This window comes from Trachypithecus francoisi, unplaced genomic scaffold (assembly GCF_009764315.1).
Source record: "Trachypithecus francoisi isolate TF-2019V2 unplaced genomic scaffold, Tfra_2.0 Lachesis_group16, whole genome shotgun sequence".
In the NCBI taxonomy this organism is placed as follows: Eukaryota; Metazoa; Chordata; class Mammalia; order Primates; family Cercopithecidae; genus Trachypithecus; species Trachypithecus francoisi.
The window spans coordinates 62,714,366-62,727,264 of NW_022681461.1; the positions used below are offsets into that span (position 1 = coordinate 62,714,366).

At 42.5% G+C, this 12,899-nt stretch overlaps 1 protein-coding gene across 1 annotated transcript; it reads right to left on the reverse strand.

The window, feature by feature from the left end:
- Nucleotides 1–4,663: 4,663 nt before the first annotated feature.
- Nucleotides 4,664–12,088, reverse strand: TAF1L (TATA-box binding protein associated factor 1 like). Its single transcript, XM_033237546.1, has one exon. The coding sequence runs from the start codon at nucleotides 11,942–11,944 to the stop codon at nucleotides 6,581–6,583; it is 5,364 nt and encodes a 1,787-aa protein (XP_033093437.1). The 5' UTR covers nucleotides 11,945–12,088; the 3' UTR covers nucleotides 4,664–6,580.
- Between the last annotated feature and the right edge of the window lie 811 nt (nucleotides 12,089–12,899).

A 12,899-nucleotide genomic window follows, 5' to 3' on the forward strand; every position in this document is an offset into this window, starting at 1 on the left:
ATCCTTTTGCCCATGTCTTGAATTGGGCTGTTTTCTTATTATTGAATTTTGAGAATTATTCAAGGTTTCTGAATGATTATGAGAATTCAAGTTTTCTGGATGTAAATCCTTTATCAAGACTTTATGATAAAGGACTTGCATTCATAATTCTTAAAGAATTCTCAGTTTTGCAAATATTTTCTCCCAGTCTATGAACTTTCTTTTCATCTTCCTAATGGTGTCTTTTAAAGAGTGGATGCTTTTAATTTTGATGAAGCCAAATTTATCATTTTTTTCCTTTTACATTTCATGCTTTTTGTGTCCTGAGAGACCTTTGCCTATCCAAAGTCAAAAAGATTTTCTGCTTTGTTTTATCTAGTTTTATAATTTTAGATTTTAAATTTAGGCTTATCATCCATTGCAAGTTAATTTTTGCATACGGTGTGAGGTATGGTTGAAATTCTCTTTTATTGCATATGGTTGTTCAACTATTTCAGCACTATTTTTTGAAAAGACTATCATTTTTTTCTATCACATTGCCTTGGCGCCTTTGTTGAAAATCAATTGGCCATTGTCTGGGTCTATTTCTGTACTCTCTTTCTGTTTCATTAATCTATGTGTCTATCCTTTAATTAATATCACATTGCGTTGATTACTATGGCTTTCATGTGATATAATCTTAAGTGGAAAAAAGCACCATATATAGTTTTTTAAATAACATGCTTACTTTAAAAAATGTGTATATATAGAAAAGACTGAAACTTGCAAAAATAAGATATGAGATTGTAGGTGATAAGGTTCTCTATTTTTAAGAGAAGTTTCTTTTATCCCTAGGACTAGGCTCGGTCGGGCTCTGCCAGGCAAAAATGGCAGGAAATAACTAGAATATTCTGCTATCTCCAAAGTTTTTTTAAGAATATATGTGTTTGAAGAAAGAAACCTTACTTATAAACTACTTCACTGACCACATTCACCTGGATTCACTGAATGTATGTTCTTCTTGACTCTGCAGTCCTTGGGAAAGTCATTGCCCATTGGTGGCAAACTCTCCAGGGGTTTTGTTATTTCTCAGAACGCCGGCAATGTAGAAACATGTGGGATATGACCAATCAGACAGGCATTTTCATGCCAGTCCTGTTCTATAATAGTTTTTCATTCAGTCACTCACTCATTCATTCGACATTTAATTAATTTAATAAATAATTAAATCCAACATTAAATAATAAAATGTCAGATGAATGAATGACTGAATGAAGAACTATTTTTACTATATACCAGTAACAATATTGAAATTGCAAAGATGAGGAAGGCAAAATCTCTGTCTTCAAGGTGCTCATAGTCTAGTAAAGAAAAGAAGTTCACATAAACTATTGTTCCACTGGTATCACAGTGCTAGGGTGGGTTCCTGTTTAAGGTAAAGTGGGGCACCACAGAGAAAATGGCCTGTTCTGCTCACTTCCTGCCAGCTATGACTAGTCAGTGACTTCCCCTCTTTCCCCAGATCTAAGATTGTCCTTCTTCAGTTTCATCTCACTTTCAGGAGATGACCTTCATGATGAAAATAGAGATCATCAGAATGGAACTCCCATCCTCATTGTCCTGCCGCCTAGAGAACAAACCTGCCAGCATCTGCACCCTCTCCTTCAGAGGGAAGTGTTCTCTTTCTAGCAAAGATGAATCCCTTCTCAGGGGAGAGATCCCACCCCTTCCAGACATCCTAGGAGCCTTGTCCCACAGGCTATCCCCCTTCTCTCCTGGAACTCCAGCCTCTTCCTTTCTCCTCTGTGCTTAACTCTGCAATTCCATCACCTATTAAAGAAGAATCCTTATCTGATTGTACATTCCTTATCTGCTGCCACCTGATTCTCTGTCCTGTTTTATTTTAAACTTCTCCAAAAAAAAAAAAAAAAAAAGTCACCTGCATCATGTTCCACTTTCTTGTAATACTTTCATTCCTCAGTCTGGCTCCTATGACCCAACCACAATTGCTCTTGCTAAGGTTGCCTATAAGTGCCATAATAGCTCAAGTCTGGAATGTTCTGCATTCTCACCTCTTTACGTCTTATTGCCATTCAACACTCTCACCCTCTTCTGTACTCTTTCCTGGACTTCACTGATTCCAGGATTCTGGGTTTTCTCCACTTCTGTGAGCATTCCCTCTCAATCCCCTTTGCTATCGTCTCTCCCCTTCCTTGAGTCCTAAATGTCAGAGTTTTTTCAGGTTCAGCCTTGAGTATCTTTTCTTCCTAGGTAATTTCTATGACTTTAGAAATTATAGTCCACCCCTATGTCACCTATGACTTTAAATGTCATCTGAGACATCTTTTTGGATCTCCAAACCTACATGCTTAACTATTACCTGACATCTTTACTTGGTTGTTCCACAGGCACCTCAGATTTAACAATTTGAAAACCAAACATTTGATCTCCACTGCCCCCAGCCTATGTATTCCTTCAGGGGTCCTCATTTCAGGAAAGTATACAAAACATCTGCCCACATGCTCATATTAGAAACTTGGTAAATGTCCTTAACATTTTATCCAGGCATTCATTTTCTTCAGTCCTATGAGCACTGCCTCGAAATTAAATGTTGACTCTACCCAAACCTCTCCCTCTCCATACCACATCATTTCTTGTATAGCCTCCTGTTGGTCTTCCCTTTGCTATAGTTGCCCATTTCAATCTAATCCCTATAGAGAAGTCACAATCATCTTTTAAAATGTTAGCCATTTCAATGTCTTCCGCATCATACTTTAGATAAAATCTGTCCTCTGTAATGTAGACAATAAGGCCTGTCATGATTTGGATCTTGCCCATCTCTCCAACCTCTTCTCACACTGCCTCACCTCAAGCACTGTCCTGCCACAGGGCATTAGCACATGCTCTTGAGAACACCTCCTCCCCTATTCTTCACATCATTAAGCCCTATACATCTGTCAAGTCCCTGCTTAAATGTAATGTCACCAAGCAGACTTTTCTTATCCCCATCAATCTAAATTACTATCAGTCTAAGTACATTAATATCATGAACATATTAATTTCTGTTTAGTTGTTTAATATTCATATTCCCCATCAGATTATAAGCTCTTTTAAGATGGAGATCACATGTTTCTGGTTTGCCTATGCCTCTGGTGCCTAGTTTTGTGTCCAGCAAATAGTGGTTACATGGGTGTATTAGTTCCCTATTGCTGCTGTAACAAATGACCATAAACTTGGTGGCTTTTTCATTTTTTTGTTTTTGAGATGGAGTCTTCCTCTGTTGCCCAGGCTGGAGTGGTGCAATCTCAGCTCACTACAACCTCCACCTCCTGGTTCAAGTGATTCTCCTACCTCAGCCTCCCGAGTAGTTGGGATTACAGGCACACGCCACCACACCGGCTAATTTTTGTATTTTTAGTAGAGACTGGGTTTCACTCTGTTGGCCAGGCTTGTCTCAAACTCCTGAACTCAGGCGATCTGTCCTCCTTGGCCTCCCAAAGTTAGTGGCTTTAAACAACACAAATGTATTCTCTGACAGTTCTGGGTATCAGAAGTCCTACATAAGTCTTACAGGGCAAAAATCAAGGTGTCAGCAGAGTTGGTTCCTTCTGGAGGCACTAGAGAAGAATCTACTTTCTTGCCTTTTCCAGCTACCACAGCTACATTCCTTTCTCTTTCTCTACCTTCAAACCCAGTAGTGTAGCATCTTCAAATCTCTCTGCTTCTGTCTTCATATCACCTTCTGTCTTACTCTTACTCTCTCTCTCTTTCCCCTCATCTCAAGATCCTTAACTCAGTCACATCTGTAAAGTCCTTTTGACCGTATAAAGCAACATATTTACAACTTCTGGATATTAGGAACTGATGATTTTGGGGACCATTATTTAGTCTACCACAGTAATTGTTGAGTGAATTAATGAGTACAGGGAGAGAGCCAGGAATGTTTCACAGGGGGAGAAATGTTTAAACTGTAATATGACAGATTAATAGGTATTTACCAGGCAGACAAACAAAGGTTGCATTCATTCTAGGAATAGGGAAGTACATGGACAAAGGGCTAGAAGTAAGAGAAAGCAGGTTTTGTTTGGAGAAGGAAGCAATACTGTCTTCTTGTACTGAGAGTTTGAGAAAGGATTTGAAATGAGCAGAGAAGTCAAGGCTGAGTTCTACATCACTGGAGATGTAGAAGACTGTGTAAAGACTGTGGTCATTACCTTTAGGTGAGTCAATGCTGAGTCATCTGCATGCTTATTACAATTCATTCATTCAAGATTTAACAAGCAATCATTGAGCAGGTTTTTTATGCCAAGAGATGGTTAGGTACGACCTAAAACAGATACCATTAAACCTAAACAGACCAAAATGGCAGCATAAGAGAGAAGGGATAAAATATTGACTGGCTGTTAGAACATTAGTTTGGGGGTGTCTTATGTACCTGCAAGGGTAACATGTGAAAGATCTTATAGAAGCTCTGTGTCTTTGCGGCATTCTTCTATGTTTTAAGATGTTTTAAAATAAAAGTAATGTAAAAAATTAGAAAATGTTAAGCATGCAAAACAAAGAAAATAAAGATACATTTCTACTATTCAGAGATAAACACAATGAATATTTTGGTATATATACTTCTGGAATTTATTTAATATTATGCACATATGAAATTTATTACAAAGTATTTATTATGAGATATTGAGATATGCTAAAAGAAACAGAGAAAAATATAATGAAAATCCAGGTACCCACTACCCAGCTTAAGAAACAAAACATTATCAATACAGTGAAGATTCCCTGTTTACATACATTTCTGAATTTCCATCTCTCTCTTTTTTTCTGGAATAAAAAAATGTATTACAAAAATAATACATACTTGTAAAAAAATTCAAACAATACAGAAATAAAAGCACAATATCCCACTCAGTATACATAACAAACACAGAAGCTCCCTCCTCTCCAATCCCATTCCTGGGGGGTTATCATTGTGAACAGTTAGCGCATATCCTTTCAGACTTTTACCTTTGCATACACAAGTATATATAAAAACACATATAAACAAACACATACGGTTCTATGTCTTACAAAAATGGAATCACATATATCTGTTATATATGATTCTTCAATTTCTTTCTTCATTCACACATTACACAGATTTCTAAAACACAAACCTGATTACATCACTCCTCTAACAGCTTATTTCCCATAATATAAAAATCATACACATTAACATCAAACACAAAGCTTGTGATGACATACTTCCTGCCCATCTTTCAGTCTCATCTCTAGCCATTCCAGCATTAAAGGACTGGAATATAAACCATCCTAAATCCTTCCTGGAACACGGCAGTTACAAACAAACAAACAAACTAGAAACACATTCTGCCATTTCTAGACTGTGGCCTTCCCATTCATGTTACACTTTGCCTGGACTTTTCCATCTGGCAAACTTCTACTAATTCTAAAACAATCAGCTTGCAAATTATCTCTAGGAAGACTTCCCTGACTTTTCAGACATGATTACTCCTCTATTTCCCCTATACTTTACAGCAAGCTTCTTAATTGCATTTATCTCACAGTACTATAATGATTTATTAACATGTTTTGAATTCCACTTCCCTCCCCCAACTCGATGGTGAGCTCTTTGGGTAAAAGGGATTTGTCTTATTTACCTTTGTATACCAAGGATCTGATAGAGAGCTTATCATGAAAAGCAGATGCTCAGTAACATATCTGTTGAGGGTTTTATGATTCTAGGAACATTTACTGAGTACTTACTATGCACAGAACCATATCCTAAGCATGAAAAGAAACACAAGACACAGTCATTGCCCTAAGAAACTTACCATTTTCCTACCATTTCCCCTGAGGCGGGAGGGACAGAAAACATTTAGATGGCAACATTATCATTTCTGACATATAGGCTGTTTCAAAATTTACAGTAATTTGCCTCAAATCCATTTAGGAACTAGGCATTGCATAATTAAATAATAAAATAATGGGCAGTATGTCACATAGATTTAAGTGTAGCAGAGTCCACTAGAACCCAAGTCTCTGTCCCAGCAGGAAGGCTCTTATCTGTTCCAGCCTGTAAATTTAAAAAGTGAGATGATACCATGCTTGGAAATTTTTTTTTTTTTTTTTGAGATGGAATCTCACTCTTTCGCCCAGGCTGGAGTGCAGTGGCATGATCTCCACTCACTGCAACCTCTGCCTCCTGGGTTCAAGTGATTCTCCTGCCTCAGCCTCCCGAGTAGCTGGGATTACAGGCATGCACCACCACGCCTGGCTAAATTTCATATTTTTAGTAGAGATGGAGTTTTGCTATGTTGGCCAAGCTGGTCTCGAACTTCTGACCTCAGGTGATCCGCCCACCTCGGCCTCCCAGAGTGCTGAGATTACAGATGTGAGCTACCATGCCCATCTGGAAATTTCTAATGCTGCTGAAGCTTGTGTCTTGGGTGTTCGACTTGGGATCAGGCTCCTCATAGCTCCCATAACTGATGTTGCTATCCTCCAAACCATGGGAAGCCTCCCCACTGTCTCCCTCACAGGACATCATGCTTTCTTCATTTTCCATGCCCATCATTGTGTTCTCCTGAAGCATGCTGAAGCATGTGGGGTTGTTTGGGTTTTACTCCACCAGATCCACATCAGAGTCACTTCCACTTTCACTCAGCTGGATGGCAGAGAAAGAATTCTCTCCTTCCTCACCACTCCCAGCATATTCCTCATCATCTTCTTCTTCAGACATAAGCAAATCCTCATACAGGACACTGGCTTGAGGCTGTTGTACAGTTCCTTCCTCTTCATCTGCAAGATCACCATCTCCATCTTCACCTTCTGGGGCTGGAGGCTTAGGTTTCCCATCCTCCTCGTCATCATCACACCCTTCAATATCTACATCAGAGTCTTCCTCGCCCAGCCTACCTTGGCCCTGGCACATCTGCTTTTCTGGAGTGGCAGTGGGAATATCCAAGACAGACATATTGCTCTCATCTTGAAATACAGAGGTATCTCGAGACATACTGAGGCATGTGTTGGTATCATACAAATCAGGAGGCAGAGGTGTGTAGGGCCCTGGGGTCATTGGGTCCAGGCTTTCTAATTCTGCTTCCTCCAAAGCTGCTTCTTTAGCTGTACAAATATCCTTCTCAAGTTGAGTCAACTGCTCATCATATTCAGTCAATGTCTGGTAACAGACGTTCACAATCTCTTGGGCAGTCTTAGTATACTGACTCTCAGGTCCATTATACTTAACACTGTTGGCCAGAATAAGGTTTACATCATCTAGAAAACTCTCCCGACTCTGATACTTGTGCTTGGAGATGTTCTTATGTATGGTCTCTAAATCCACCGGATTGACAATCACTTTGTAATAATCTGGAACAAACTTCTTATTAACTGGGTGATGAAATGGCCAAGAATCTGGAACTGCCATCATTTTCTGGGTGACAATGTTGTCCAGAATGAAAGAAAACGCCACTTGGTCATCATCATCCAGCAAGGGGTTGATAGCTTTCTCTAAGCGAGCTAATTTGTCTCCTTTCTCTTTGAGTTTTTCATCACAGAGATCCAGCATGGATTGAGAGATCTGAGTCAGTGAGTGTTTTGGACCATTGTAGGTTGCACTGTTTTTCACAATTAGCTCCAGATGCTCTCTGAACTCTTCCCGAGATGGGTAGAGGCATTTACGTACATTTTCACGGAGCGTTTGTAGGTCCATTGGCCGAGTGATGATTTTGTAGTAGTCCTTTACAACCTTTGCACTGACTGGAGTGTGGAAAGGGTATGTATTTGGAAGATCTCTCATGTCATTGATGATAGACTCCAAGATGGATGACAGCGTCACCATAGGGTCTGTGCGGCATCGGTGGATGGACTTATGAGGTCTATTCAAATAGTCACAATGAACAGTGGTTTCAACTCGCCGTTTCTTCTTTGGAGGAAGCTGCTGTTTAGGAAACTTGAGAACCAGAGATTTTCTGCGAACCTCATCTGCATTCTCAATTAGCTGTTTCCCCAAGACAATTTTGGTCCCTTCAACCTTGATAAGTTCTTCATTATCATTATGAATGACTGTCTTTTCCAACTCCTCCTCCTGCTCTTCTGTCATGGCAACAGGGTTGGAAGGTGGCACATTTGTTTGATAATAGAGGGGGCAGAATTTGTTAGTCCTCATGTGTCCAATGGCACCACATGCCCCACATTTCAGTTTTAGGTCAGGACGCTCCTTCATTTTCTTGGGCTTCTTCTCAGGAGGACCCCTAAGCTTCTCCTTTTCCTGGTTCCGCTTAAGCCGCCTCAGTTGCTCTTGAATCCTCCGCCGCTCCTTTCGCATCTCTTCCCGATGTTGTTCATCAAAAAGGGCAAATTTTTGAATGAATTCCTCATCTTTTGTAGTACGTATGCGCACATAGGCATCAATGACAGCTGGTTTTCGGACTGTCTCACAGCGAACATACTCTTTCCCCTCTTCATCTCGAAATGTGCGATAAATCTTGAGACAGTGTCCAGTGGCAGAAGAGTTAAGGCTTGTCACGGAAGCTGTGTCATCATCTCTGTGATTGTTTCCTGATGCTGCTGAGCCTGCTGCCAGTAGCATTCGCTGTAGTTCCTTCCGCTCCTGCTCCTCCCATTCACGTGACAGCTGAGAGCTGGTTTTCTTGTTCTGCAACATGTTCTCAATGTTCTTTGCCATTTCTTCAAAGTCACTATCTTCAGCTGAGCTGCTGTCTGTGTCACTTGATAAGACTTCAGTTGATGACAGAACCTTGTTCTGTAGGTCAAAGATGCGCTGACATTCCTCTTTGTAACGCTCTTGATACTCAGCCACAGAAAACCTTGATCCACGGGCAAATTTACTCATGGGCCCCTCTCCAGAACGAGCCTGTTCTGTTGACATTGTGCGCACCACATCAATCACTTCCCAGCGGGACAACTTTTTAATCTCTTCCTCTGGCACACCAAATTTACGTAGAAGTTGTTTGGCATTTTTCAGGGAAAGGCGACGAAGGTCTGCATCTGTTCCTGTCACTGTCTTCTTCACTGCCTGCGGCTCTTTATCATCCTTCTGCTGTGTTGGTTTATTTGGAATCTTCACATAGGAGAATCCTTCACCACACCCTGTGGGATCTGCCACCCCAGTCACCTCTAGGAGACACTTGCCCTTCATGGCAGCAATGAAGGCCCTTGTAGTGTTCCAAGGAGCAGTGTGAACTTCATCATCAATCTTCATGTGGAAATCTTCCTCATTTTCTTCTTCTGGAGCAAAAAAGGATTTCTCACCATAGCCAGCATCCTTCAGTCGTTGCTCTGCAGCTACCATACTATAATAAGCACAGCACTGCTCTGGTGACACCATATCTCTGATCTCTTCTTCCGTTGGTAAACGAAAATCAGACTTAAGCACCCACCAGTTTGAATCCATCCCTGTGCGTTTGAAGTCAGCGCAGAGCTTTAGCCTCTTCCGGATGCTGCTTTCTGAATGAGAAGGAAAGGCTTTTTTTATATCTTCCATTCGTATCCTCCGTGGCCGATCTTTACTCTTCCAGAAAAGGCGGTAAATAAAAACCTGTAGAAAGTCTCGAATATGCGTATTGGCCCTTTTGGAGTTAGGCCCAGGAACTTCAAACAAGGGACACTGCTGGCCAACCACAAAAATATCCACTAATTCCCGAATATAGTAACCCTGTCTTGTCCGAATGATCAAGAAATCAGTTTCTGGCATCTTATGAAGATAAATTGGAGCACGAAAAAGGTTGTTCTCAAATGCCTGCAGTAATTGGCCAGGATGGAGAGAGCCCAGGAAAGGAGATGTATGGCAGTAAACAGTTTCCCCATATTTACAATCTGGTGCTCCAGCATCTTTTCCAGGTTTCCGTTTATAATAGTTCTTTATCTTGGTTGCCATGCCAACCTGCATCATTAAGGGTCCATTTTCCTCACTATATTCTGCAAGAATAAGATCTCCATCTTTGCCTGTGAGATCCTGAGGTGTGCGCATAAAAAACAACTCTCCACCACCTGAAGCTTGCCTCTCTTGTTCTCTCATCTTGGCCTTTTTTTTGATGTGCTTTAGCAAAGGTTGGACTGAATGGGGACCTGGCTGAGAGAGTGCACCGAATGAATACTTTTTCAGAGGTGGGCGATGGAACTGCCGGATTTTGATGGGCCCCATGTGGGTGGGAAAGAAGGGTTGCCATAATTCCACAGCAGGAATTGAATGCTGGATAATATTCCCTCCAAAGGTGCCTCGAAGACTCTGTTGCTTGGGGTAATAATACTCATCATTGGAAAGATTCCATGGATCTTTCACTTCTGGCTGAGACATGTTCTGCTGTGGTTCCTCCTTGATGACTCCTGTTTTCCCCAAGAGAATTCGACTTTTCTTCAGAGATGATTCCTTCTTACTCTCCTTGGAGGGGGAGTTAGAGGTGGCCTCTTCCTTCTCATCAGGAATTTCCAAAATGAGGTTTTCATCATTGGGATCAAGTGTCAAAACAGGAGGTTCCAACAGCCGGGGCATGGCCTGAGCATCCCAAATGATATTGTCCTCCCAGCGTCCATACACCAGATCCTCATTGTCAATGGGAAAAATAGAGTACCAAGGTTTGTCATCATCTAGAGTGGCTGCAAAACCTTGCTGAACATTGTAAGCCATCGCATTCCTAGTCATGCTAGAAGGCAGCCAGCCTGCCAGGCTTGCACGCTGAGGTTTTGCCCCTTTGTGTTTGACATCCTCCCCATCCCAGATGATATAATCCTCCCAATGCAGCTGTGTCACCATCAGGAAGTTTTCATCAGCCAGAAGATCAGTGCCATTGCTTTCCTCAAGTTTCCCAAATTCCTCTATCATTCTAGATTTTATCACAGGTTCATACTGTGTTTTTCTCAGTTTGAAGCCATAGTCAAACCCACTGCCATCTTCAGAGACACCCAGCATATCATACCACAGTTGGGCAGGCCCATAACGCCACTTAGCCACTCTTGGTTTGGTATCTGTCACTTTATCTACATCTCCAGTTGACTGGGAAAATGTGGACTCCAGAGGAACCATCATCGTTATTTCATCATCAGAGAGACATTGCTCTGGAGGTGGTCGTGGAGCGTAGTCATAGTTCCACAAAGACTTCTGGCTGACTTCTGATTCTACTGAGCATTCCACTTCCTGGATCTGCTCTTCCTGTATCAGCTCAGGATGCTTCTTCCTCTTTCTCCGAGCACTCCGCCAAACAGATGGGACATTCTTCCCTGGTCCAAAAAGACGTAGGAAGCGTAACACCTTTCCAGGTCGAAATTCTGGAAAAAGTTCTGTGACACTTGGCAACAGCTTGGTGGCATCATGCTGCATAATCCCAGTCAACGGAAGGGTCAGCTTTCCATCCTTAGATTCTGCCTGTGTTGCTTCCTGAGGTCCCATCTCAGATTCTGAGTCAGAGTAACTACTGAAGTCCACTTTCTCTGAGGCCAAAAAGGAAGGGGCAATGATGGAGGGCAAGATGATGCCTTCTCCATTTTCAGACACACAGGTAATAGCATCCTGGTACTTATCCTTCTTCATTGGTGCCGGGGGTGGAGGTGGAGGAGGCATCAACTTGCAATCACTGTCTTCGCAGTTAGCATCATAGTCATCTTCATCATAATCTGAGTGGCGAAGGGGCTGCAAGCTCCCCATCGTCTGCTGGTATTTTCGGCTTTCATCTTCTGCCACCTCGTTGATGTCTGAATAGTCCACAGCTTCTTCTGTACTCCTAATCCACCCTTCATCATTTACCAAGGTACCGGCAGTCCCGGTCAATTCTTCATTTGCCGTAAGTTCAGTGATCAGGCTGCCCAGCCCCAAAGCCCCCAGGCCTGCTAAGTGCTTCCTACACTCATCATCCAAGACGCTCTCCCCCTCCAGCTGCCCCGCTCCATTGATGTTGCCGAAAAGGATACCCGCTAAAGAAAATGGGCCGCTTCCAGCCGAATCCTCCTCGCTGTCTGTGTCCGACATGATGGCGGCAGCAGTGACGGTAGCTACTGCCCTCAGCAACAAATCCCAGCCGGGTCCCACAGACCGGAAATAAAACAACAGTCGCCCGGAAGTGACTTACTGAGCTCCCGTACCCTACCCGCCTCTACCAGAAACTGAATAAAGGTGGGGGGAGGGGCGAAGGCGGGCGTGGGGGGGGGGGCCGGAAAACTCTTTTTTTTTTTTTTTTTGACACGGAGTCTCACAGTGTCGCCCAGGCTGGAGTGCAGTGGTGGATCTCGGCTCACTGCAAGCTCTGCCTTCCGGGTTCATGCCATTCTCCTGCCCCAGCCTCCTGTGTAGCAGGGACTACAGGCGCCCGCCACCACACCCAGCTAATTTTTTTTCTTTTGCATTTTTAGTAGAGACGGGGTTTCACCATGTTAGCCAGGATGATCTCTGTCTCCTGACCTCCTGATCCGCCCGCCTTGGCCTCCCAAACTGCTGGGATTACAGGCGTGAGCCACCGCGCCCGGCCTGTTTGCTTGTTTTTGAGACAAAGTCTCGCTCTGTCGCCCCAGGCTCGAGTGCAGAGGCGCAGTCTAGGCTCACTGAAACCTCCCCCTCACTAGTTCAAGAGATTCTCCTGCCTCAGCCTCCCTAGTAGCTAGGATTACAGGCATGAGCCACCATGCCTGGCTAATTTTTTTGTATTTTAGTGGAGACAAGATTTCACCATACTGGCCAGGCTGGTCTGAAACTCCTGACCTCAGATGGTCAGCCCACCTGTGTCTCCCAAAGTGCTGGGATTACAGGCGTGATTTACTGCACCCAGCCTCCATAAATCTCTTTATACATGAAGTAAATATGTATGCTTCTTCAAATAATCTATAATATTGTCATGCTTTACAATTTTGTATAAAATGCATTATACCGTGTGTACTCGTTTTTTTCCCTTCCTTTTTTTTAAGAGATGGGAATCTCACTATGTTGGCCA

Bases quoted from the DNA above. Each gene is read 5' to 3' on its own strand.
- TAF1L (XM_033237546.1), bottom strand. From the start codon at position 11,944: ATGTCGGACACAGACAGCGAGGAGGATTCGGCTGGAAGCGGCCCATTT.